The 24,186-nt window shown below is 37.3% G+C and overlaps 2 protein-coding genes across 2 annotated transcripts in view; one reads left to right on the top strand and one right to left on the bottom strand.

Annotated features, from left to right (window-relative positions):
- Positions 1-20,847, bottom strand: part of LOC113237615 (mediator of RNA polymerase II transcription subunit 13) — a 107,653-nt gene extending 86,806 nt beyond the window's left edge. Inside the window, exons 1-2 of the mRNA XM_026474211.1 lie at positions 20,745-20,847; positions 4,835-5,138 (exon numbers count right to left, since the gene is read on the bottom strand). Of these exons, the coding sequence (XP_026329996.1) occupies positions 4,835-5,138; positions 20,745-20,813 (373 nt within the window). The 5' untranslated portion in view covers positions 20,814-20,847. The remainder of the gene's footprint in view (positions 1-4,834; positions 5,139-20,744) is intronic.
- A 386-nt stretch (positions 20,848-21,233) lies between these two features.
- Positions 21,234-24,186, top strand: part of LOC113237519 (39S ribosomal protein L50, mitochondrial) — a 6,482-nt gene continuing 3,529 nt past the window's right edge. Inside the window, exons 1-2 of the mRNA XM_026474032.1 lie at positions 21,234-21,388; positions 21,500-21,585. Of these exons, the coding sequence (XP_026329817.1) occupies positions 21,347-21,388; positions 21,500-21,585 (128 nt within the window). The 5' untranslated portion in view covers positions 21,234-21,346. The remainder of the gene's footprint in view (positions 21,389-21,499; positions 21,586-24,186) is intronic.

Here is a 24,186-nt window from a genome sequence, read left to right as displayed (position 1 = left end):
GAACCGGAAATTGGTCCTACCGGGACCTTGACATCAAGCAATCGTCAAGTGCTAACCTCGGGGTTATAGAGCTCGTCAAACTAATATATAAATTAAAAATTATGAACTGAATGTACATTGACTGAATATTGTGGCGGCATCTAAACCATTACTTTAATTTCTAACTATCTATATTTATAGTACAGTACATTTGTTGATATTTAGTACCAATAGTTCTCGCTAACAGTAAATGAAAACACCGTAACGAAATAGTTTTGAACTATTGAAAAACGTGCTAAGTTCGCTACAGGCTACCACAGGTTGAGGCGAAGTAAAAAATTGTACCAGGCATGTTATAAATGAAGCAAGCTTATAAAAATGCTCAGTGGGGAGTTTTATGCAAACGACTCTCAAAAACTTTGCCGTTCAAACCTTTATGTGTAACATTATCCATTCGCATAGAAAATGAGTTTTAGTACTGCCTCTTCAACTTAGTAGACTACAACTCTAAGTAGTAAGGGGTTTTCGTGCGAAAAGTTTGGTATATTCCAGACACGTTCTTTTTGTGGTTTTTTTACAATACTGATATTAAATTTTGAGTTTTACGCGACGACGTGTTGTGCTTTATGAAATGTAGCATGTATTTCTAAGAACACGTAATGATGTGCCTCCTGCTGTAAGAGGAAGTGTCTCAGACGAAAATGTTTACAATGATTATTTGACACACAATCCTGCGATGAAGGTTTCTTATAATTTGTACCTTGTGTGTTTTTCAGAAGTCTTGTGTGTTTTGGTTAAGGTACAGGCGATAACCTAAGATACCTCACCATGTAGTCGACAAATTGGTTCTGATAGCCGTCTTACCCATTACAGATAAAAGTGGAAAGAATTTGTAGGTTTATGGTGGAAATCTGTATTTATGTAATGTAATCAAAAAACAAACTGACTTAAAAAAAATCGCAAAACATTCACTAATGATCCAAATGACGGGCGGGGGGAGGTCCGGTATTATAGTGCATCGAGTGTACTCCACAATCCTCTGTAGCTGAGTCATTAGGCATTTTGAATTATTGATATTTCTTATTGTATTGCATGTCTAATAAAGTTATTCTACGGTTGGTAGACTTAGCACGCAGGACAAGTTTGATGTTCCGTGTTATTTAGTATAACAACGTCAGAAGGTGTGAAGAGAATGATAAGGTTGAAACAGATCCCACTAGAATTTAAGTTGAAACAAATGAATCTCATTTGTGTGCTTTAGTTTATCGATGTTTTGATTTAAATGAATGGTATTGATTTTAGTCTGCAAACTCTAGAATTTTGATTTTGATTGTAAAGATTTTGCAACAATGAATCGAAAATCGGAATCACAACTCATGACCGAGGCGTGTCGCCAGCTGGAGGCGACGTTTCAAAGACCTTTCGTTACATTAATCACGTCTACCACGTTCCCGTGCGATGGTGAGAAATCCTGACAAGACTGCAGTGGCGGATTAACAACTTCAGAATAATTTTGAGGCCCCAGCACGTATCACCTGACTAAACTACCGAGTGACCGCGTAAACATTAGTGGCATTATATAGCATTTCCGACTAAAAGTGAAACTTTTAGCAGATAATTTATAGACACGGTGGTTTTAATGGTAACATTAATGATAGCGGGGTGTCTTTTGAACTTGCTAGGTTAGCCTGCAGGTTATTACTATTTAATAAACTAGTTCATAGAGATGATTGTTTGAAGACTGTTTTTTTATGCAATGTTCACGTTTTCTACGACATTTGTGAACCGATATCGAGGATTCTTTTTTTGTTGAACTTAGGGCACCTTAGTAGTGGTCCCATTTCAATTTGAAGGAAACATTCCACCCCTAAGGGTGGCAAATTAGGGGGTCAATGAATCCGGTTTATCGGATTTAACCCACTTTCCGCTAAAGGGTTTTAATGAAACTAGGAAAATAGATTTTTATAAAAAAAAATAAAAATGATTGTATAGTACGTTTTGTCTTGTGGTTAAAAACGATTGTGACATTAACAAGTTTATTGCAGTTAAGTTTTGAATCTAAACACAATAAAATATATGTAACCGTATCTCACGCATGTCTGTACCAGATACAAAACGTCACAAGTTGACACCACATATATATAAGTGCGCCAATCCCTTCTAACACCCAGCCCCAGTTTCTCTAGGCCCCCAAAAGCCCCCTAACTCCTTCCCGTTTTCCCTAACAACGTAGAGACTCAGGGAACAATGTTCCCGGCGTGACGGTGCGATCTTAATCTTTCGTGTAATTGTTATCGCGGAGCTAACGAGCTGTTAACTTGAGCTATTGTTGCTGGGAATGTATGACAATCGAATTATGTCATCTCAAGTTGCTTACTGTAATACGGTACGTAGGTCTCACCATGTACTAATGAACGGAATTAAACCTTAAATTAATTTTGATTCAGTGTTTACATTCGATATACCGATAACTCTGGCGTAGTTTTCAGTAAACAACGTCTTGCTTAGAAACAGAACCAACCAGAACGTCAATCAATAATATAACCCAAAGTTATTGCATAATCCGTTACTAAGTTACAATATCGGATTAACGTACAAGGCATTTCTACGGTCTGTATTTTTTGAAGACGGAATAAAAAGACAGTTCATTGAACAAAAGTGTTACCCACTAGGAGCAGTTAGTGATTTCAGTCGATAAATATTCTATCGACTATCGATTGAATATGGGTCACGCCCAGGGAATAAATAGCCCAACTTATTTCATTCTCGACCAATTATTCATCCGATTACAGTTCACAAGTTCATTTGAATTGTAAATTTTTGTAACTTCATACATACGTACACTATTATTTAGAAGTCTGTTTATGAAAAATACAAAGAGGAGACACATCTTAGGGCGCGTTCAAAGCTAACAGCGGCTAATTTGAACGCGCCCTTAAAGCTTTTCATTTTAATTCAATATAGATAATCAAATCCGGCTATTCTTATTACAATGTATGTATATGAATAATAAAAATTGATCTCGATACTAGTAGGTCAACTGTCGCAATAAGAATAGAGAAGGCAATAACGCAATTAGTAATTGTTAGAACGTCGTAACAATCACAATTCAGTCATTTTTTGGCACAATTTTCTCTTTTTTCACATTCTATCGATGAAACTATCGATAACAAGTACATAACTATTGAAACTTTTATGAAAACTGGCAACTCAACAAATGTCATTTTACTCCGTCTTCAAAAAACCAGACTATAGAGGCTCGAGAGCAACTTGGTGTTGCAATTTGGCTATTGCTAACTTGTTAACAGATAAGACAAGCTGATAGTTGTAAATCTTCCGAATCAAAGTATGAATGTTACATTAAAGTATAATAATAGTCAGCCTATATGTAGTCCCACTGCTGGGCACAGGCGTCTCGTTTGGGCTGTAGTTCCCTCGCGGGCCCAATGCGGATTAGGAACTTCACACTGGTGATTCAACAGACATCTGCTTCCTCAACTGCGGAAGTTCCGCACGCTATTTCACATCTGTTTCCGTTTCTGCTTCCGCAATTTTTAAAGCGGAACTTTAATCAGAAGTTTACAACTTTCACAATGGACACACAGTTTCGTGTTGTGCAAAGTGCAATTGGACATAGTTATGCAAACAAGAACCAACCCACACCTCGAGTGAAATTGAGTTATGTATTTAGGTAGAACACCAGACGTGTCCTTTACCCGCTCACAAAAGATCCTGGCAATATACCAAGCCAAAACGGAGAAAATAATAGTCCTTCAAGGTACCAACCCTAAACAAGTAACTTTTTAATAGCTAAAAAGAATCATCCTACTTAACTTCATATAATGTATTTTTTTTAAATACGCTAAATGAATCCATGTCACATGTACTGAAGTACTGTAGATCTTTAGCATTTTCATTACGAAAACTAGAACATGGTTCTCATTAGCTAAATAAAAAGATACATAATGTTTTCAGTTTATTGCTATATAATATAATAGTTTCCCTATATCATTCTCATTGATACACATAACTCACGTTTGTCTCAAAGAACTTACCTATTTATTTCTTCACACTGTTTTCGCAAAAATCTAATTATCTCGATAGTGACATTTTGTGGGTTGGTTCTAATTTGCTTAACTATGTCCAATTATGAACAAAAAACAAGTCCTATTTGGAACTATGTCGTTGATATCTTTATAGTATTTACACTTCCGCTTCCGCATCCGCTTCCGTTTCCGCTAAGATTTACTTTTGACATCTGTTTCTGTTATGACACTTCCGTCGTATCACTACTTTACACATTAAATTACTTTGCAGATATGTACATATTTCCTCACGATGTTTTAGTACACCGAAAAGCTCATGTTAATATCAAATAAAATTTCGCAAAACCAGCTAAGCCCGGATTCGAACACACGACTCTCCGCATGAGAGCCGAAAGGTCAAACCATTAGGCTACCACAGATTATCAAAGAATATATGAGGAATAATTTCATCTTCTGTAATATTTTTAGCAGCAATTTGTCGTGTTATAATATAGTACGATAGTAAAATCACAACATTGATGACATGCTTACTGCTAAATGCTGTTAACACAAATTTGTCGGCTACTTATGCAACAAAGATACTTCTGCATTATCTGACTTCGTATAGTTTAAAAATATAGGAGTTAGTCCCCTAATAGCACGACGGGGATGATCTACGCGGACGTCCGTGACAGACGGGTACAGTGTGTTATGCTTCAGTGCGACGCGGGTGCGTAGAGCCATCCATCACTTCGTCCGCTCGCGGACAGTCCGCTTTGCACAGTTAAGACTCTTAAAGTGATAATTGTATACAAGAAATTTATACTCACGGCTAGCGATCAACTCCGGTGCTACCAATCCATTTAGGTCCGGTTCTTCACCGTACCAGAAGATCCACAGTTCTTTGGCGGCTCTTAGGGACAGGGGTGGCGGGGCGGGGGTGCTCATGTCATAGATATCCGTGGGCTGGGGTGAGGGCACTCTGCGCCATACGCACAGGATGTCCCCAGCCAGGCAGCGGGCATAACTGCTGATCACAGGGTCCGCTAGGGGAGCGGTGCCTTCCTCCCCGTCCCCGCCACCACTTGTCTCGCCCCATACCAGCTTACGCCATTTTATGCCATAGAGCTCAGTCTGAAACGAGAAAACTCAAAATTAGTACACAAAATAAATTAAATGCAAAATCTCATCGCAATTGAGGACGTTAAGTACGTAATTACGTTACTTACACTTAAACTAATTATTTCAAGTTGTACGAATTTCTACGCGTACATTAGCATTACCATTTCGCATAGTTTATGAAATACTTAACACAAACAATCCAAACCGAAGCAATCGGAAGTCCAATTCGATCCTCGACCGGGTCAACGTAGAAAAACTAACTTATCTATATTAGAAATGAAACTATTTTTCCGGATTGAAATCGTCACAAGTGACCATGGGACCTGTAAAGGTCCCGAAACGTTGGTTTGTTTGAAAAAACAAATATACGCGCTTTAAATCCGGAAAAGTAGCTTCATTTCCTATGTGTAACAATAACGAAAACCTAAGAACTCGATATCTATATTGTCTCGGGTCTGAGTGTTCATGGTGCCGTCATTGTTTCCGATTTTCATAACACAAGTACTTTAGTTACTTGCTTTGGGATCAGAACAATGTACGTGTGATTTTGTCTAATATTTATTTATTACCATTTCTTGACAAACTGTGACAATGACGAATAGTATGTGAAATCCTCACTAGGGTTTGGTAACAATCAAGAAACAGAAAGACGATGCAAGTTTTCGGTATAGGAAACTTAATTGCAACTCTTTAAGTTACAGTCAACAATACAAGAGCTGTTTCGTAACCTTGAAAGCACCAAGGAAAATTTCGGTCACGTCACCACTTTACAATATTAACTTACATTTCAAAGAATTCTCAAAGACCATTTTTGCAGAGGCGATGCCAAGAGTACACAATACGGTCAGTATTACAAAACAACTCCCTAAGTCCGGTATTAAATGCGTATCGGTATTGAGTGATTAGGAGTTAAGAACGATTTCAAGCCGTAGCTTAATTTCTGAGTGACTTTTATTAATAAGCAAACATTTTTACAACTGACGCGTAATTAACGAATCATTGATGTGCACTCAAGTGATATATATTAATAAAGACAGTTGATCTTAATACCGACCTGCATTTAAGATGGAATACGAGCTTAACATTGTTGACGAGATGAAAATGACGTAACAAAATAAAAACATCTTACAAATTAACTTCGGCTCCAAAACAATGCGAACAATTTCGCACGAACTTAACTGAACAAGACTAATCGTTTTCATTCAGGGAGCTAATCGGACTAATTAAGTTTTACATTGGCGTAAGTTAGAGTTAACGCAAACTAAGCTAAGTTTAGTACATCTGTTTCGTGTGTTTTCGGAAAGAAAAGGACAGAAGACGTTTCAGATAAAACTTGTAAAAAACTTAGTCTATTTGACAATTACATAATTTTAGAGGTATTAGCACCACGAGTAAATTTGTAATGACATGTCAAAATTTGACAACTCCGTGTCAGCAGTGACTTTCATATGGGATCTGTAAATGGCTCGTAACGTTGGTTTGTATGAAAAAAAAAATGTATTTATATTATGCTATTTAGTAAAAAGTTTTTTTTTTAAAGTTCCATGGATAATTTTGAGGTTATTACTTTTTACCTAATTTTTTATTATTTAAATATTTTAGAATATTATTTAGCATGTCAAGATAATATACTTGAATACTTAAACAATAAAAATTGCCAACGAAATTATAATAGAGCATACTTTTTCAAAGTGGTCCCCACTGCCGCCAGTGGGTGCTGAAGAGTCCTAGAGGGGCGGTACCTCGGAAGCAATTGGGGGGCGTTGATGCTGTCCAGGACGTGTTAACGCAATTAAAAAACAACTAGAATTATCTATATAAACTACACTACAAAAATATGTTTTTTAAACTTGTGATTTTTTGTGTTGTTAATATAAAAAATAAAGTGTTTTCAATTATTTTTGTGGCAGTAAGGTTTAAATTTTTTATCTTGCCTAAGTGGGCGGTGAATCAAAAACTTTGCGAACATGTGATATAGAGAAACCAACTTGAAAATTACCTATTTTCAGAAATTTTATTTATTTAGAAAATTAACAAGTATCTAATGCAACTTCTTATTAAAAACTTATATTGTATTTGAAAAGAGCATTGTCTTGCCAACAACCTGCTGCCCAGGTTGGCAAGTTCCTTACAATAAGTATAAATTGTACACCCGTAGAGAAATAACTAAATAAATAAATCTCCTAAAGTTTTCTTATTGATAACTCAGGACAGATGTACTGAATATTAATTGCCTTTAGTTTGTATTTGACAGAATCGCAACCATTGAATACTTTTATACAGTTAAAGAGGAGCATTTATAAGTCGTTAAACACTAAAGCCTTAACGGGTTAATTAAACGCAGTGCGTACAAGCAGGTGTATTCACGCATGCGAACATTATTATGAGGTCAAGAACCGACCGTCCCCTTGTCTGGACTTCAATGTAGAGAATAAAATTGCCAGGACATAGGTTATTGTATGTTTACCACGATTAAGAAATTATCCAAACTAACATTTTATTTGCGAGTAACTGTCTGTTACGTCAAAATCGCTCAACTAAATTTTATGATTTTGGTATTGACATAGATGGGACCTAGGACAAGGACTGACTGACTAGATCCTTCTAGTTTCTTCTATCTGGAAAATAGGGAGTACGTGCACCCTGGGCGGCTCACCGGAGGCACTACCCCTTGAGAACCGGATGAAGTCAGCGACAACAGTCTGCGACATCCCTGTGCACTGGTTGATCTAGGCTCAGGATCAGAACTTAGAAGGTTCCTGTGTGCGCACGGGTTATAGTGCCCTTTAAGAGTAGGTAGGAAGGGTCACTATAACCAAAAATAACGTAGAAAGTTATGGGGCTGTCCACGCAGATAGTAATCGAGTTTTAGTCCTGCAGAAACGTGTGATTAGGGCAATTTACAATCTAGGTTTTTGAGAAGTTTAATGAAATTAACACTCGCGTCACAATGCATTTATAAAAATGTAATGTATGTGAAGAATAGTAATTTTGTTAATATATGAAAAACAGTGACAAACATAACACTACGACGAAGAATAAATTCACAAGGTCAACAATTCATTTAAGGGGCAAATTTATACGCTTGGTTGATATTCAAAATTTGCCATTCACGAGTTTTAAAACTATAGTGCAACAAAAACTTTATACTTAAGTTAATTGTACGTATTAGATAACAAAAATCCGTGACATCCATGACAATCCATGATAATTTAGCTCTTATATCTATGATGTTCGATATATATATTGTAAATGATAAACGTGCACAAATATTTATTTACAATGAGCAACCCCTAGGAGTATCTTAGTTATTCTTCTCAGGGGAATGTACCTTCGAATGAACTGTAGAGTTTAATCAATATGTCGGTTTCAAGTGTAACTTATCTATGAAACAATGATTGACTTTATCCCGTCTAAATGGACCAATAAAGAAGTTATCATGTCATTACGAAATGAAAAACAAGGCCTACTCGAAAAATGCATTGTAAACAACACAATGACACAAATACCAATAAAGTAGCATCCACTTATGGCATTAAAACATCACCGATGAAGGGCCAATCGTGTGCCGCACATCCATCTGGCCCACCTGGCCGAGTGGGGTCGGGGTCTACAAACAAGTTTAATGTCAAAGGGGCGGCGGGCACAACCGAGTCGGGGTTGATTATGCTGTTTCCTACTAACAAAGTAAGAGTTAACGCTACGTCTTCTAAGTTTACGAATTAGTATGTCGATGGAATATAAACGAGGTATTTTCGAGGAGGTTTAAATCACTGATTTGAATTTATTGATTTTTTGATACAATTTAAATATTTTTAATTTACAATCATACATCGGTAAAAGCAGAGTATATGTACGTAAACTTCAAGGAACACATAGAGAGCATAATACTTCAGTCTGAAATACTGGAATCATTGTAACTAGTAATAACTTTACTACGGTATTGTATTTAGACGAAAAGTTTCGTAATCATAAGTAAATACAAATATTTAGTTTTCATATTTTGCTCTTAACTTTTAATTAATCCAGGATTTCACTGGGAGGTATATTACTCGAATTTTTGTTTAAAAATCTTTCCAGATTTTTGAAGCTCTGTAATATATAGAATTCCTTAAGCAATATTGTTTTTTGAAGTTCACACCCGCAAGTACTCGCAAAAGAATGCGCCAAGTCTGGTTTCGTGAACGTTCGGTCGTCGTCGTTGGGGGCTGGCCGCTTTCTAACGCCCGATGCGCCGGCACAAGCCCGCTTCACTTTCTATTGTGTGACGTGACGCCGCAGCCATTAACTAACTTCATCTACTTTATTAATTATACAGTCAATTAAATACTTCGACAAGTTTTCAGATAGGTATAACAACTTGTTACATTAACTTTATAATTTTATTGCAAAATACAGTAAAATAGGTACAAAGATGTATCTAGCTCCCAAACAGGGATACCCTTAACTATGACCAATTAGGTGTTTGCATTTGCTAAGGTTTGATGTTATTAAGGAAAACAACATTAAAAGCTTTCCAAAAAAAGTTCTAAATACCGTTACGAACAAGACAACGTTGACATTGAAAGGACTTTACCCAAAGCTGTTGTGTTAAAGTTACATTATGTCAACAGCTAAGGCATGATATTACGAGATGCTTCGACAAAGAGTTTCGAAGCACAAGTTCCCGGGAAAAATGTGGTTATATGAATTTAAAATGCAAAACGAGTGACGGATGGTTGCTTAGCCTCAGCGATAACACCCGGATGAAGCGAGCGAAAGCCGGGTCTTTTCCGGAAAATTCCGGTTCCAAAGCGAAGTTACGTCACTTAACGCGAGCCTTTGAAAAGTTGAAAGTCAAATGAGGACGGAGTCTGAATAGTTCCTTAAACTTTTAGCACCCAATGTCATGTGGAATAAAACAGCGACTTCTCGTTAATGTTGCGGTGAAAATGACTAGTGAACATGCTTCATTATCGCTAGTAATTATCGTTCTGTATTTACGGTAGCAATGTTATAATATCTGTAATCGTTTCCAGTTTATCAATGTCAAATACATAAATAAATACGAAACTAAACGTGTATTTTCATTATTTTGAGATACTTCTGATTACGTATAGTCAACATTCAAATTTTTGCTAAAAAATTGCATCTTGTGCAACAAAACAAGTTCCGTCAATGTGTAGCTTGATAAACTGCCGTCTGTACAATACCGTGAATATAATAATAGTTTGCTAACTGGAAGCTCTTTTTATAAAAACAAATAAAATTACTTGAAATAAGTAGACTAGGTACGCTATTTAAAGGTCTTAACCGCTCTACAACTGAGGTAATGAAACATGTACAAATTGCTGTATTGTAAAAAAAAATCTGTACCATTACAGTTGGCCAGTAAACAATAACGCCATAAAACAAATCATAACTGAGATTGGAAAAAATTGCACGTCCAAAAAAGTCGAGCACCGCTAGTCGATAAAGCGGGACGGAGGTATGTTGAGTGAGAGAGACGATAATCGCGAAAGTGAGAGGAGGCGAATGCGGGGCGGCAACAGCGCGCGGTTACGTTACTAGCGGGGTAAACAATCGAGGTGATGTGACGGGCGGCTAGCTGCGCGTGCGCCCGTACTGGGGCGGCGCGCCCGCCGGTCGTGCACTTCGTTACTGCATTTTTATCGTGTGACGTCATTAGTGACCCAACAAGGGTAGTTTTGACTTCTTTTACTCTTATTGAACTCCCCGTCGAAACCGTAGTCAGATGGCATCAATTAATCAACTAAATTAGTGACGGTAGGATGGAAAGTAAACACGCAGAAGTTGTTTGTAAACAAAGTCACAATTTAGCGTGTGCAAGCGATCACTTTGTACCTTTGCTAGTTTCGAATACATCTGTGGGCTATGAACACGCAAGGGAATTGTTCAAATTCTCATTACACATGACAGATAGCAGCTTTGGCTATCTTGCGGGGATCGGCACCTACAAAGTGCGTGACAGAAGTGGTAGGCTCTATTTCCGCGAACGTCGTCATTATTGCGGACTGCGCTGTAGTATATTTTACATCACGGCACGTAGAACGTGTTACAAACGCTTTGTCTTAGGAACAACATTAAATCATGCTTGCGAAGTTGTACTCTTGTCCTGACCGCCATTTACGATAACAAACATATAATAACAGTGATTGATTGTTCTCTCTCTGTTTCAAGTGTATTATTCTTATTCCACGCCTTGCTGCCGTGCCTACATAATATACATGAAACCGAGTTTACAGTTTTCAATTCAAGATAATGAAAATTTATTCTAAAAGTTTTCATTCTTATTTCTTCACACAGTTTCTTTATAAATTCTTAGTTGAAAACTTTTAGCTAAAAGAAGTTATCGAAGTTGTTGAAACGCTGTTTACTGTAGACAATATTACCTGGCTTGCGGTGCTACGTTCTCATAAAAGTACTATGTGGTTCTCGAATACATTGCCTACATACAAGACATTCTGACATCAACTACCATAGTTTAGAGTGGGAGGTTGCAAAGAGCTAGACATTTACGACATTGTATATCTCACTCTATCCTATAGAAAAAACAACTGGACCGAAAGAGACAGAAGAGCACAAGATAAATTAAACCGTGCAAACGGTTATCTCTTCCGAATCGTCGCCGACAATTTACCTCTGACCTCTTTGGAACAGATTAAATTGATGATGTAAAAAAACATAGGAAATTAACTAATGACGGCAAGATTATGGCCAGTGACTATATCTCAGGTCACATTCCATTTCTTTTCTTGATTAATGACACGATAGTAAAGACAAGGATGGAGAATGCGTAGTGTAGTAGAAAAATCAAGTGCGGCTGAGAATTGAAGTAGGATTTACATTCTTGTTTGACAAGAATGCTCGCTGTCGTCAAGGGCGAGGACAAATGGTTACAATATGTACATAATTAGTTTATAAATCAGCCTTTTTACTACGCCAACGGTAATAAGTCAAAGCGTCTACTCAGAAAATTTTTGCTTAATAGGTGAGTTGTCCCACCTGGATAACTGGTATAACTACAATTAGCAAAAATGTTTAGGTCAAACTCGGTTACGTATTCAAGTTTATAAAGCAGTAAATAATTATGATAATTTGCCGACAATGTTTGCTTTTGAAAGCTGAGCAGCGAATATAATGAAGTCCATGATATAATCGACCCAAATACAAGCTACACTTGTACCTGGCACCATTAACGCTGTAGCAAAACCATCATGTTTAGACGCGTTATATTATTAACATGGAACAAAACATGAAATTGTTATGCGACTAACGCGTCGGGAGGCACGCGCCATCAATCGTTTGAGGCCACGTCGGCGCGGGCGCAGCCCCGCTGCACAACCAAACAGGTATGTTAATACAACTCTATAATTACGAACAATGAATCTCTGCCAGTTGATTTACAAAGTACTTATTAAAATGAACCTAAACTGAAGGATTAATGATATTTTTTATCATAATCCATATTACTACAGACGTAAGATTTATATTTCAGAACGTCCTAAAAAGAGCAATGAATAATAATGTGTCAGAGAACCACACCAAACTCGAGAACTAGAGAATCCCCTGTACTATGACAGAATTACATAGAACAACCAGAACCAATCTATCTATCAAAATTATTTCGTAAACTGTTCCCATTGGGAATCGAACCTGGCACGTACTCATTTTGACTCATTATATTTTTTTACTGCCTCCGTGGCCGAACGGTTACCATGATGACTGCTAAGTAGAGGTCCCAGGTTCGATTCCTGGGCCGGGAGAAATATTCGTATGGCCTACGTATTACTTTCGTGAGTTTGGGTGAAATTTGTAGTTGTCTATGAGTGCACCGGGGACACAGGGTTTCCCTAGTGCGGGTCTATGTTGAGTGTGTTCGTTATTATTATTATGATTTAGCGTCAATGCATAACCGCTGCGCCACCGAGGTCGTCTAGACATTTTGAGTAAGGTATTTTTAAGTATAGAAAAAAGATAAAGGCATGTTATAAAACTTCAATGGAATCTTATTTTTCGTTCAATAGCTACTTGACCATTGTTCAAAGACAGTTTTCCACATTCCAGTTTCGCGCGTCTAGAGGCCAGTTTTTGTAGCAACAAGTGACCAGTCGCCAATAAATCGTCTGAAATTATGTCTGCCCTATTGTTTCACAGCTTTTTATAGTGCCATAATAATCAAATGGAATTACTTAACAATTGGAAGAGGGACGTTGAACTTGGGAACAGTCAATATAAGCGAGGAAATAAAGGTAAATATATATATTACATTCGCATTCAGGAAATGTAAAGAATATTGGCGATGTTCCAAGAGATGGTGACAAATGACGGCAGTGATTTCTTCCTTACTTCAGGAAGTCCCATCTTGGATGAAGACATCGTAGTGTTTTGTTCCTTTGTTGTGGATTCCAATCCATATGAATATCGCTGGCAAGGTCAATCAAATATACCACATAAGCTTCGCACTGGAATTTACTTGCTATAATAAATTAGAAACGAAAATTGTTAAGTTCATCCGCAAATAACTATAACGTCGGTGTTCTGTAGAAAGTGTCATACACGACTGTTTAAAATATTTATGTTCCGTTTTAAAATTCAATTTTAAAACTTAAACATAATTAGAACCAAAAATGAATTCTAAAACGGGACATAAATATTGTAATTAAAACATTCATTAAAATCTAAAATATGCTACCTTGAATTTTTTTTCGAATTTCTGTAGAAATGTACTAAACCGACGATATTCAAATCGTCCTACAAAAAAATCACAACTTGATCCAGAAACTAGTTCGAGAAATCCAGACGATTCCAGATTCTATCTACACCCCGCAAGGGTAAAGGGTAAGCAGGTAGGCGGTGAGGTACGCTATACGACTAACGGTATAGGCGCGCGCCGCCGGCGGTCAACGAACTCGTCGACCTTACGTCTAGAATTTTGAGGATTTGCCCTAGTTTTACCGAAGTTAGATTGTGTAATACGCGAATAACTAAATATAAAAATTAATTGCAAACTTTTAGAATTTGCATTTTAAAATCATTGACATTATTAATCACTAATAAAATTGCTAGACACGTTATACAAGGGTCTGTATAAAATAGTTGTTAATCTAGTGGAGACGAAAAATAATTCGCCTTATATAAAACCTTGTGCAGTACAGAGAGTCAATGTAAAGCACAGAAGTAGATAAAGCTACCGCTATTGGTTGCACGGTCATACTACGAATGATAAAGTAGCAGACATTTCAAAAGCTGTTTAACATGTAACAACTGCAGAGCATTATTCACCTACGACTCATAAAAGTAGTATACGCCTTCTCGCTTCGACCACCGAAAGCTCACTACTGTCTCTATCTAACGAGCATACATTCTCACGGCACGCGGCCGCTCTTTGGTGACACGTAAACACAACACCATGCACCATTTAGTAAGTGGCACACGGCAAGTACGCGAAAGCTACTTAAGTATTTGGTAAGATACTAAACTCGTACCACCATTTGACGTCCAGCGCAACCAACAAAACATAGCTGTAGACTTCAATGTAACCAGGAAAAAGTAGTTATAAGTGTAAAATATTGTTATGGTGGTTGACTTAGTCACAAAGAATAAGGACAAAGTGCTTGTAATTGTCATAATAAGCGTCATGATTTACTGTGACGTGGTCGCTTGACGGTTATAAATAAGGACAATAGGACGCAGGTCTAGGAACAAACGGCCACGGTTTAAAAATCGCGGTATGCAGCTAGAATTTATTAGAAACTGTCATAAATGGTGCATAAAACGCCAACCAAGCATTGTTTCGACAACATCGGACGCAGCGTTCGTGGCTGATCGCAGAAACGAGTTCATACCATCGTGGTTACGACCATTAAGGCAGCCAGGAGGGGGCATGACGCGCGAAAGCGTTTTAAATTTAATCGCATGCCCTCCGATTCGGCCGAGTATCCGACACTGCTGTATCGTGAGGCCCTTGTTTACCCGAAGAACAATATGACATTGCGCAACGACTCTACGTCGGCGATCTAAATTACTGCGACGCAAGCCAAATGCAGCAACGCACTTGCATTGTAAAGCTTACGTTCAATTTGTTAACTATTTGTCGGAAATGAGGTCAAATTATTTATATCGATAACGACAACAAGTTATGTAATGTCGGACATTATAGAATTTTTACATGTTAGGCACATAACGGTTGAAACCGGATAGGAGAATGAGGCTCACCTAGTTTTAAATTTTCTACAATCTGCAATATGCGCTGGATATGAGGAATTAAAAAAAATTAAATAAAACCGTTAAGATTAATTATTACATCAACGAACCTGTCTGCGAACACGCAACGAAAACAGTTTTTGGGCAATTGCTAGAAACTGGAGAAATCCGTAAGAAAGGGAAGAAAAATATAAAAATGGATAAGGTATTTTGGTTATACACTTTCGTTACATGGAATTTAATCGTGGCTTGTTCAAGATTTACAACTTAATTTTCAAGGCAGCACGTAGTCCAGACTTAATTAAGGTTTAAAGCTCGAATTTTGTTTACAATGAGCAATCTAAGTTCTTTAAGAATTTCGCCGTTTCCGTTCTAATAACATCCAAAGAATTTAATTTCTTATTTGCAGCTCTCAATTGTTGGGAAAAAAACTTGGTCGATAAAAGCGAAAGTGGAGCACAAGGCTGACTCGTTTACGTCGATCGATTTTAATACCATGCTTAATTTTTAGCAGAGCTGTGAGAGCAAGTGTCGAATGTAGGACGCATGGCGACTATAGCGAGAATTCTTCTGTTATCTTGACCCTCATTCTTGCGACCGCGGCGGCGGTCAGACTATGCAATGTGGTTAAGTCAATATATCATATCCTAATTGTAATTGGATGGGAAACCAAATTGGAACATTAATACATACAAATAACTACAAAATTAGGACAATCTTTGAAATAAGACTTGATCTTTGAAGTGCTTATGAGAGATCGAAATAGGAGTATATTTACGTTAACTTCAAGGAAGTAAGTAATACCTCCTTCTGAAATACCACATGAGTTGCATTGTATTTCGTTCTATATTTCTGTATAGTTAAACAATCATAACTTTATTACGGTAGTGTATTTAGAAGAAAATTAATTATAATTATTTTGCTTCGATTTTTTTTGCCTTTAATTTTTAACCACTCTGGGATTTCATAGGAAGGTATTATCAATATTATATGTAACTTGAAATTTACGTTAACTATTCCGATCTGTCCGTTATTGATTATCATTGAATAATTAACATCCAAACTTTTTGTCCAAGGTGTGTTGTGATTTATGAACTTATATATACAACAAAAACAATTCCATCCAGACACTTATCAAAACAAAACCTTGACCCGGAATGAGCGCCTCAGAATAAAACACGAAGTAAAGGACAAACGTATTGCACTCGGGGGCCGGCTTTTTGGTGCCGTTTATCTTTTACGTGCAATTTGATTTTATAATCACTTCATGATTAAATTAATTAAGTAATAAACAAATAATTAAAGGGAATAAACGGCGTTAAAATTAACGACTTTAAAAAGGTCTTTTCGGCTTTGGGATTCAAAAATGTATACATCTGACATTCGATCAAAACAATGTGATTGTTTTCAAGATCATTATTTTCGTAATTCGTAGGGAAAATAACATGTCGAACATCAATAAGCAAAGACGCGCTGATAAGGCCACCGCGGCGAATGCTTATTGTCAATGATAATAAATGACGTAATGATGTTCGGCCATTCGGTGCCATAAAACACGTTTAACTGCAAACTGGCCCATTACAAACATAATAGAGTTATATTAACACACTTGTCGCGTTGTGTTTAGGCTTTTAATTTCTAAGTTAATTTGCATTTGCTCCAGTTGTGGTTAAAAATTTGTCGTCGAATCAAAACTTGATTTCGTGATTGTTCTGGAAACTTTTAAGGTTCACCAAGCATCCTTAGAAATGAAGTTACTTATGGATATAAATCGGAAGAGCTACATATTTACCGAAACATCTAGCAACAAACAGAGTGGATAAGATCTCCCTTCTAAATCTCGGAATGATTAAATATAAAAGACAAAAAATAGTTATATGTCTGCTCATAGTAACACATCAATTTACTTTATTATAATATATTAACATATTAATATATTCACTGCCTCCGTGACCGAGCGGTTAACTTGCCGGACTGCAACGCAGAGGTCCCAGGTTCGATTCCCGGGCCGGGAGAAATGTTTGTGTGGCACACAGTTATTTCTCTCGTGAGTTTGGGTGTAATTTGTGGTTGTCTATGTGTGTGTCCATGGCACCCGCGACACAGGGTATCCCTAGTTCGGGTCCATGTTGAGTGTGTGCGTTATCAAAAACAGAGCAAAATACAAACACTAATTCCAGGCTTTCAGAAAGATATTATCTACAGTATGTGTGCAAACTTCTAGAATTTTCTCCAAAAATCGAAAAAAATGTGCCACACTCATAATAGCAAAATTAAATTCGATTGTATAGTACCTATCATTGACATCATTGAATGGAGTATTAACAGCCAATCTATTGAAATCGAATGGCGGCTAAGTGACAATTGCGCGAATATACTGTGAAGCTAGTGACTGATAACGATAAGCAACTGCCACCGTTCCCGCGCGGGCCTTGAGGGCAGTGACAACCAGATAAGGTATCAGCTGCGACCAGACCCCCGCGGTATAACAAATTTTCGGCATACCATTATTAATCATAATTCGGCATTAATTTAATTCGAATGCGTCGATGATTAGAAGTTACCCTTCTTCATATGTCACCTGTTGCATTAATCGATGTTCTACCACGCCGCGCAACCGCGTCTGTCATTTGATAATATTATTGTTGTCTCTATCGGCCCTGAGCGAGCACGTGTGCGTGGGCGAGATAGCACTTGTTTGAAAACACATCTCAGCGAATATTTTTCATTTCGTAGTTTGATGTTCATTCAAGAAATGTGCTAGATATGTGGATGAAAGTTTTTAATATAATGAATTTATTATTTAACCTAAGTTCGTGGTTTTTGAGAATCTATAGAATGTGTTTTGTTTAGAAAATTTCTTTGTCGGTCGTGGTGTTACAGTCGAGAATCAACCTTTTGAACCCATATGAAGTTGTAATGATCCTAAACATTCGTTTTTATATCGTGTCTTCAAAATTTCACTGAGTTACATTTGTTACCATTCAAAATAAGTTCAAACTACGTTCGCACGGAATGCGTTCACTGTTCTCATATGTAAATATTTTTAACATTGTAGACTTTGCGTTTAGCATCAATACACTGCTAATTTCGCCTCTTACAATAAATATCTTACAAGACTTGTACACACACACACACACACTTAGTATTAGTTAGTCCATAATCCTATAAGACAGATATTTTGCATAAATAAAAGCAGATTTCTGTGAAGCCAGGTAGCTGTTTTCCACGGCCTTGGCACAAACACGTAAAGCAGAGTTGTCGAATATAATTGCCTTTTTATTTACTCGCATACCACATGTTTTAACATCTAACATCATTAAGTTAACTGCTTAAGTTTAAATATAAGTATTTCATGGTTTATAAAATGTTTGTACGAGTGCTAATTTTAAACTGATGACTTCGCAAATGCTCGTGAGACAGTCAATTGGGATTTAATGATTGTGTGCGTGAACCTCTCCAACACGCCATCAAAAATACAAACAAGGAAATAGTACATCAACTAGACCTTGAAAGGGACGACTCTAAAAACTCTTTGGCACAAAACAATCCAACTGAGCAGTCAACAAGTTTTTGCTCACCACGAATTAAGGAGAAACCATAGATTGTACTAGACTTTAATAAAACAGGGGTAACAAAGAACATTGAGAACGAAATTGGAATCGTGTTCTGTATGCATAGAACGGAGATAGGGGACGGCGGTCGTCAGATACCATATGAATATGTTATGAGTGAGATTCGTAAATCAGTAAATAGCATTTAGTTTCGCACCAGGATAAACAAAGCAAGTGTTAGCTCATTACAATTAGCATCGTGAGTAAAATTGTTTCCTGTGAATAACGTGACGAAAAAACAACACATCAGAAAATCATTAGCAAGGCACATACTGATTCAGCTTTCTAACGTTTTGAAAATAGAAGCAAATGTCAGTCTTGGAGAATTTTTGTACGTCAACATAGGAAGTAAAATAGAATGACTGGTAAACCAAGAAAAGTAAGAGGATATAGGATTTATAAATAACACACATGCAAAGATTTGTTTGTAACCAAACGTAAATGGAAATGGGCAAGTTTCACTTCAGAACAAACGCAAAAGAGCATGACTTCGTCATTTCATGCAGAACCCACACGCAACGCAGTAGGGCTTGGGCGGAGGCCCGCTTATGGGAAAGTTACGATCATTACGACCATTCATAAACGGTTGAATGAGCGCAAGACGCCTGCGCAGCCGGCCGAGTGGCGTGCGCGCACCGACCCCGAGACATCTGTGATGTCGTGTACCTGGCATAAGTCAGTCAGTAAGTACATGCTACCGCATCGTGTTTGATTTGATGGTCCCAGGTAAAGAACTTTTAGCGATAGCAACGAGATAGAACTCTGTAATGATGTAAGGTATTTATCAATCAACGAACGATTATGGAACTCGTGGACGGATAGACTGAGAAACCTTCGGTGCGCAACGAGCGGATGGACAATGAGAAATTCCATGCGACAAAAGCCGCGGTGTCCGTAAACGACGCATAAATAATTAGACAATAAGCAGGCAGGCCAAGAAATCGGTAATTTGTATCGTGGCGAGATAGGCGGAGCACAGAGGGAGACGGGCGGCCGGGCGGCAGGGCGGCGGGTGCAGGCGTGCGGCGCGCGCCGCCGCGCCGCGAGTGGCGGAGATGTGGCAACAAGGCAGGTGGAAGTGGCGCCGTGTGCCGTGCTGCTCGCGAGCGCCCAGCGCGTCGAGGACAGCCGCCCCCGCCCCTCCCCTCGCTAATCCTCACCACCACACGATCTGATAAAATTCGCGCCAGCTACGAACATTACGCAAAGCGACTCACTACGATAATGAATGACCTGACCGTTTCATACATAAACAAATCTCACAACCTTCCCCATCGGCCGGCCGTGTGTATCGGCGGAGCTAAAAATGTAATAAGAAAGTTATTTCCTCGACCTGGCGAAACTAGTCTCGCGAACGCATTACGGTCCGCGTTACGGCCAGGTGAATTCAATATGACCTCTATGGGCCGGTGGCTTCTTGTGGCCTCGCTCACCGAATGCGTTGACATTTTGTGAGTTAGCAACACAACATGACTCTGAACAGTGGCGAGAACGATGCCAGGGATGACTAACGGCTGAGCGTCATTATCTGTCCAAACGTAAATCGTCCCATACAGAATCTTTAACGCAATAGATCGATGTAATTGCCGTATCGCAATAAGGTGATTTTTGTGTACCAGCTTCCACCGACGATAATCAGATCATCTACTAGGACGTCGTGGACTCATTTTTTAAAATTATCAAATATTGTTTGAGACTCCTCGGAACAATACCACAAGTTTTAGCGTATCACCTAGAACACAATGATTTCGAAAGAAAAGTACATACGAGTTCTTTCATCAATGTAAAAGTGACTTACCAAGGCGAAAAAGTTTGTGTGGCAATCCTCAAGACTTGCACCGTTTGTTTGGTGATTTTGATGCGTCATGGTAGTCCGGGGCACTTCATTTTCATTTCACAACACTAAAAACTGTTCAAATCTTAAAGAAACCACTCAAAACCTTAAAATCATCACCGACATTTAGCCAAGTTTTCACCTTTCAATGGCGACTGGAAAATGGCGGATAGGAAACAACAACCCAAGCCGCTGGTGCTGCCCCCCTTGGCATAACTCAGAACTAATTTCGACTTGAACGTTAAAATGTTCCTTTTTACGCAAATAAAAAAACACAGTTATGAATCACAATATATTTTAACCAAATATTTTGTTATGATATAAATTAAGCAGAATTTAATGCAAAATTTAATAAAAATTTGGGAATCGATTGTAACATTACTTTATTACAGTGTTGTTTATTTATTAACTGTCAGTAAAGAACGTGAATCACTGCGTAAAACGGACCTAACATATCTAGCTTTGAGGTTATCTTTCTATCAAGATTTCCGACAAAAAAGGAAATTATTTAGAAATTACCCTTCCGTAATTACTTATATAGTTCCAGTTGTTACAGTTTAGGAGAAATGTTCAGAAATTTATTACCTCGTACACGCATAAACTTGCAGGTGAGTTTGAACATTTGCTCCTTTCATATAGTATTGTTCTTGTATTGTTGTGTTACGTCTTGAATTTTTCAGTTTATAAATATGCAATAACTGTTTCCTACACATTCACAGATAGTATCCGTGCGGCACGCACAGAAAAAGTATCCAAAAGTAGACAAAAAATTCCAGGCTGCTGCGGAATCTTTAGCAGCAAGAGGGTATGGTTTACACAATTGCTCACTTACAAAAGTTGCCTTAAAATGAATCAAAATCGTTAATTTAGTTTTATACTGAATGAAGTTTAGTTCAATGTCCTGCTTATACAACGTAGACACTTGTAGATCTCGACGAAAGTGGAGGTAAAAGAACCAAGTGAAAAGGCTAATGCGAATGCAGTACGAGAATGAAATTTGTGAGGAATGTAGCTAGTGGAAGGTTGCAGTCTTTGTGCTTACCCCAGTGAGAGATGAATATGAGGAACTTCGGAACAAAAACCAATAAATTGGATAAAATTCGATCCTATTCTGACTTAGTCTTATTCATGAATTTGTTGCACTGTGTTCATTGACCTACCAACAAATGGACGTCAGGTCTAATACAAAAACCACGAAAAAAATTTCTGAAGTTAACCTATAAAAACGTAGTGACATGTAACGAAGTATAAAAAACTAAAACATTTAATTTAAATTATAACATCATTGCAGTACTGCCTAATTTTGGTTGCAACAATTTAAGGGCCCAAAAACACCATATTCAGCTTCTACTGGAAACTTAACAAAATGCACCTTATTTAGCTTCGACAGAAAATTACTTGAACACAAGAGTAATGGAGTAGCCTTTATCCTAAATATTAATTAATTTTTATATATATTATTATGTCGAATTTTGTACAAATTCACTTAAAGAAATAATAGAGTTGGGCATACATACAAATATTATTACAAATGTGAAAATAAGGGTAGAGAAATGTACCAATATTCCAACTAAACGTAAACTCAAATATCCGTAATTCTGACAACCGATTTATAATAAAACCATTACGCTTTCAAGTAATTTTGATGCTTTTCACTAAGGCAAAATTAGCTTTTGTTTTGTAATCTTTCTAAAAAAATTAAATACATTTGACATTATGAAAATTCCAGCTAACGTTATTTTGGGCAAATGTAGTTTCTGACTTCTGATAGGTAATCCCAAGGCGTAAAACGAGTACAACAATATTTTATTAGTTATTGCTAACATTTAATTTTAAAAATCATTTTAAAAATAAGATTAAAATCAAAGTGACTCTATAGTTTCTTTGTTCTAAATATTTCAATCGCTTGTGGTTCGAACAATTGAAAATGACCAAGAAGTTTATATAAGCTTCTTGAAGTTGACGTGATGGGTCTCTTTCCATCTTTTGCGCATGCAATGTGTAGAAAAAGGACAGTTAGCTATTTGATTATTTTGTGTGCCTTTGTAATTTATACTCACAATTCATTTATATATAACTTAAATTAAATACTATAAAACTGTATAAAATAACACTTTTAAATGAGAACTATGACAACACAATATATTTGTTTGGTGACAATATGATACAAAATCCTGTTTTTACACTTTACTGTAGTAATTTTTACGTTATTATTATATAGTACTGCTTGATTGACAACCGCGCTGTCAGTCGAACAAACGAAGACTGTTGCGCGATTGACGCTCTGTGTGCGATTTTAACGCCCTATAGGTGCGGACACTTTAGCGCGAACCCGACGTCCCGATTTATTGGTAGGTCAATGACTGCGTTCAAATCAGTGCATTGGAAATGTATTTTGAAGGAAGATTTAGCGTTTATTTAGGTTTGTGTTCAGACTGGATAAATTATTCCTAAAAATGTACAATAATAAATACAGTTTGGCATTAAAAAAGAAGAACAAGTGAAAATGTGACTTATCGAGTTTTTGTTCGAATACTCCCAATATTAAATTATAACATGTACATGTTATGTATATGTATTTATGATACTTCTAAAGAAACAAATGATTCATTTACTAAAGTAATGTACAAATAAGTATTATATAATACGTGGGTCATGCAACAAGAAATTAGATTTTCAAAAATTATAAAATTTGTTCTTTATTACAGGTATCGATTTTTTCAAAATATTCACCATGAACATGTATACACTTTTCCATTCGTCTAAACCACTTGGAAAATATTGATGACCACTCTTCTTTAGACTTTTTGGAAATCTCCAAGTTATAAGCAGCCAAGGCATCTTCTTTGCTTTCAAACCGCTTGCCTTTTAATTTTTCTTAAATTTTTGGAAAGAGGAAAAAATCACAAGATGCTAAGTCAGGGGAATATGGCGGGTGCGGCTGGATAGATACATTTTTTTAATGAAAGTAGTCGAGCATTAGAATTTGATTGATGATGAATTAGTGTGCTTAGCAGAGTTGTCGTGATGCCAGAGGAGGTGCCGGATTCCTGACTTCGGCCATTTGTCATACCAAGCTGACAACACCATTCCATACCACTATTCGGAGTTAACTGTCCTTTGATCCTCTAGCATTACTGTAGCAATGTGTCCCGCCATGCAGAAAAATCAGGCCAGACCATTTGTTTCTGTGTGCTTCGTGTTTGACGACATTTCGTTGGCGTCGGCTCATCTTCAAAGCATCATACAATGGACTGTCGCTTTTTTTCAGGATCATAGTTATGTAACCATGTTTCGTCACCTGTCGGTATATCATAAACGTTTTTCTTTCTCGCCAGCGGCGTCGAATTTTCTATAACAAATATGCACTAATCACGCGACGTTCTTTCTGCTCATCGTTAACTTT

Source organism: Hyposmocoma kahamanoa, unplaced genomic scaffold (genome assembly GCF_003589595.1).
Source record: "Hyposmocoma kahamanoa isolate Upper Pololo Valley unplaced genomic scaffold, ASM358959v1 93, whole genome shotgun sequence".
NCBI classification, from domain to species: domain Eukaryota; kingdom Metazoa; phylum Arthropoda; class Insecta; order Lepidoptera; family Cosmopterigidae; genus Hyposmocoma; species Hyposmocoma kahamanoa.
This window is presented reverse-complemented; position numbering and strand designations above follow the sequence as displayed.